Source organism: Pinus tabuliformis, chromosome 4_2, assembly GCF_031772625.1.
Source record: "Pinus tabuliformis cultivar Carrire ecotype Pingquan chromosome 4_2, CPIR1, whole genome shotgun sequence".
Taxonomy (NCBI): Eukaryota; Viridiplantae; Streptophyta; class Pinopsida; order Pinales; family Pinaceae; genus Pinus; species Pinus tabuliformis.
Window position 1 is genome coordinate 308,300,077 of NC_142304.1, and position 3,786 is coordinate 308,303,862.

The following is a 3,786-nucleotide window of genomic DNA, read 5'->3' on the forward strand; positions in this document are numbered from 1 at the left end:
ATCACATCTAGGAGTTCAAAGGAGAGATTCATGCCTACAAGGATCCTAGTCATCCCCATATACCACATATGTTGGAAGGACAATTCTTCCTTGTAGAAAAACCCGAGTATATTACCTATTTTTCTAAATACTTCTTTAAACCAGAAAACATGAGGCAATACAAATAACAAACCCATACAAGAACCATAGAGAGCATCAAAACTTATAATCCATTTTTTGATAAATAATGCATGAGTGCCCCATTGGTAGTGCTAATGAAGGATTTTCTTAGTATCCTCTCAATAGGAAGCTATCTAGCCTAGCTAGCCTTTGGCCAATATCATGCACTTAAGCGTGTAGCCTAATAGAGAAGTAAAATTTACTTTAGTCCAAGATCTCAACATTTCCATTGACATTCTCTTGCTCGCAAACAAACCTACTATTATTACTTCTTCCATTTTGTAGAGGTCATTGAGTTTTATGTCCTTGCTAATTAGTATGAGATTTGGTTCCTCAACCTTCCTTTGGATGCATTTTTTGTTTTTATTGGTGGGTTCCTTGTTGGGAAGGGGAGGGGAAGTTGACAATCATGCCAGGTTACTGCCTTTGGTCAACATATCTAGGGTTAGGAAGTTATTTACGAAACTAGGTTGGAAAGAGGGATTTGGAAGACTTTGGTAGTATAATAATGAAAAGTGGGTGATCACAATAGTATCATATATGAGATTACTGCATCCAGAGGAGAATGGGGTCACGGTAAGGCAATGGATGTTGAGGGAGAGGAGAAATATTGGAATCTAGTAGAAATGGAAAGGGGAACAAGCCAGGTTTCTAAGTCCTCCCTCGATCTGTAATGTTTGTCACAATCAGTCAACAATTGAGTCATAGTACAGGGAGAGATTTTAATATCTTCCATCGAAGTATGCTCTGGATTGTGAGCTAGCCATTGAATCTTCATGTGTGATGAGGAGAGGGGTAGTGGAAGGGTTTTATGTGGAGAAGACCAAATATGTATCCCATCTTAGGGATCCGCCAAGAAATCCATCTATTCTTCATCCATGTTGTCTTGTCATAGAAAGCAATTGTTCGAAGAGGGTTGTGAGAGGAGATCCAGGCGTAAGTCAACAACCACATGCTACAACAAGTTCAAGCCCTCAGACCCTAGGATAAATGTTGTATACTTTACAAATTACCAAAAAATTATTTCAAATACACAATCATATATGTTTTATATTTATTAAAAGTTAAGTATATTTTTATTTATAAAATTGTATATATATATATATATATATATATATATATTTGTTAGATAATGTGAGTCTTGAGATGATTGGCACGTCTTGAACCTCTGGCTTGAGTAGCCTCTACTTAAGAGCATCTAAATTGTAAAAATCATATGGGGATCACACACACACACACATATATAGTTTGTTAGATAATGTGAGTTTTGAGATGATTGGCACGTCTTGAACCTCTAGCTTGAGTAGCCTCTACCTAGGAGCATCTAAATTGTCAAAATCATATGGGGATCACACCTAGTTTGGGCCACGCAAACCCTTAACATGACTAGATTTTTGCCCATAAAATTTTAAATCAGTGGGGAACGCCTTAACAAAACTTCTTGTCACAATTTTCTCTACATTAATCTATATATTAATTTCATATCTTTCTATATATCTAGTCTTTTACCTATATATATATATATATAGTGAACCAAAATCAATATAATTTTAAAAAATAAATTTATAAGATTACACAACCTTTTTCAACAAGAACTTTATTATAAATAATTTTATTTTATAAAATAAATTTTATTTTTAAAATTTTAAATTATTTATAATAATTTATTTTTTAAAAATAAATAAATAAAAATAAAACTTTAAGGCAGGGAAACCGATAAGTTTATTAAAAAATAATATTTATTTACTTATTAATTATTCTTTTGGGAATGGTAACCAAAAATCTTTATCACTTTAAAATTACCAGCTGAAAATATATATAGAGCTTAGCATTTTGCCACGTAATCTACCCCATGGCCTCAAAGAAAAACACTCTGCTCCTTAGGATGAACTCCTGATTGTCTAATGTGATGTTTACATATAAGTCAGTTTCAAATTATATTGGTTTTTCCCATAAATAAGGTTGTGTCCAATCCTTCAATTTTCTCTCTAGATGTTTTGGTTTGAAAAAATTGACATGAACTCTTTTTACATTTCTGCCACACACCCTAGGATTGCGTAAACAATATTGTGTTCCACACATATCGAATAAAAAACACGGCATGCCCGTCGAGTCAGGGTTAGGGTTTTGACGTGAGTGGTCCCATAGACTATATCTAGGGAACCTTAAAATTAAATTTCATATCATTTCATAGATTCTCGTTCTTGATGCTTCTAGATACCTGCAAATCCGATAGGAAGTCAGTCTGAGCAGCGAGCGGTGAACTGTGATCAGCCTCCGCGCATATATATACGTGGAGGTTGCGTTCAGTCTTCATCCGTTTCTGTGTTGTTACTGTAAGGTATTTCGGGTACGCACGATGAAACACGGCAGGCATGAAGTTTCGGAGCCGAAGAAGCGAGAAATAGAGGTGATGATCATTTCGGCTGAAGACCTGAAAAATGTGAAGAGAATCCGGAAGATGAAATGTTACGCGGTGGCATACATAGACCCTGACCACAAGGCCTCCACCCGCATCGACCAGGACGGGGGAATAAACCCCAACTGGCACCAGAAGCTCGTTCTCGCGGCAGACGACGAGCTCCTCTCCAATGTATTGGCGGCTATCACGGTGGATATTTACAGCTACAGTCATATCAGGGACAAGCTCGTGGGCACCGCCAGAATCCTCGTCCCAGATCTTCTCAAGGGCGGAGACCCCGCTAATCCCTCCGATAATCCCATTCAGTGCATCGCTGTTCAGGTGAGGAGACCGTCCGGTCGCCCTCAGGGTATTCTCAACATCTGGGTTCCTCCCACCGGCAGGTTCCTTTTGCACAGGGCTTCTCTCTCCTTAACCCGGAAGGATAGCGACGTTACTCCTCTGGAACAGGATGCCCACAATGGCGGCGCCGCCGAAGAAAACGAAAACGGAAAAGAAGAGGAGCAACAACAACATCTACAGAGCAGCCCCGAATGGACCAGTTCCAGTGACGCTTCACCCACTCGCTCCCCTCCTCCCCCTGCTTCTGCTCTTCTCCCGCAGGAGAATAGAGTTTCTTGTATCTCTACCAAACAAGATGAATGATGTCCACACTTCTGTGTTGTATTCATATATTTCTGTACAGTATTTTGTTATGCAATTTCTGATTTTACTTTCTGTACACAACAACTCTCAGGCTTCTTGCCATCATGTTTCAGAGTTGAGGGTTTCACTGAATAATAGATAATTGCTTGTCTGTATTACATTCCTATTCTTATTAAACTCTGTTTGTTTCTTGGTTGTGTTCATTTCTTGGCCGAGTTAGTGTCTTTTTTCTTAATTGAATTGTTATCTGATCATCTGGAAATGTGTGGAATCGCATTGGCATGCGATGGGAATCATTGAAGTGGGTTTCTACATTATTTTTCCATGGGTAAATGTATGAACCTCCTAACCACTATTCAAGAATCGCTGTGGTCTATTTTGGTGGGAGGTCGTTTTTGCCGTCGCAGTTTGACAGGCGGTCAGAAAAGATCCGTTCAACGAGAAGCTTTATCTTACATTTTACAATAAAGACGAATATGTTGCAGAACCTGTTACATGGATATCCACTGTGATAGTGCGAGGCACGTGGACTAGCAATAATTGTGGGGGCATATGTGCCG

At 38.6% G+C, this 3,786-nt stretch overlaps 1 protein-coding gene across 1 annotated transcript; it reads left to right on the forward strand.

The window, feature by feature from the left end:
- The first annotated feature begins 2,332 nt into the window (after window positions 1-2,332).
- LOC149169207 (protein SRC2-like) lies at window positions 2,333-3,386 on the forward strand. The gene has a single exon (XM_089428607.1). The coding sequence runs from the start codon at window positions 2,519-2,521 to the stop codon at window positions 3,224-3,226; it is 708 nt and encodes a 235-aa protein (XP_089284733.1). The 5' UTR covers window positions 2,333-2,518; the 3' UTR covers window positions 3,227-3,386.
- Window positions 3,387-3,786: the final 400 nt, after the last annotated feature.

What these genes read in the sequence shown, in the direction of transcription:
- LOC149169207 (XM_089428607.1), top strand. Translation starts at nt 2,519, where the DNA reads ATGAAACACGGCAGGCATGAAGTTTCGGAGCCGAAGAAGCGAGAAATA.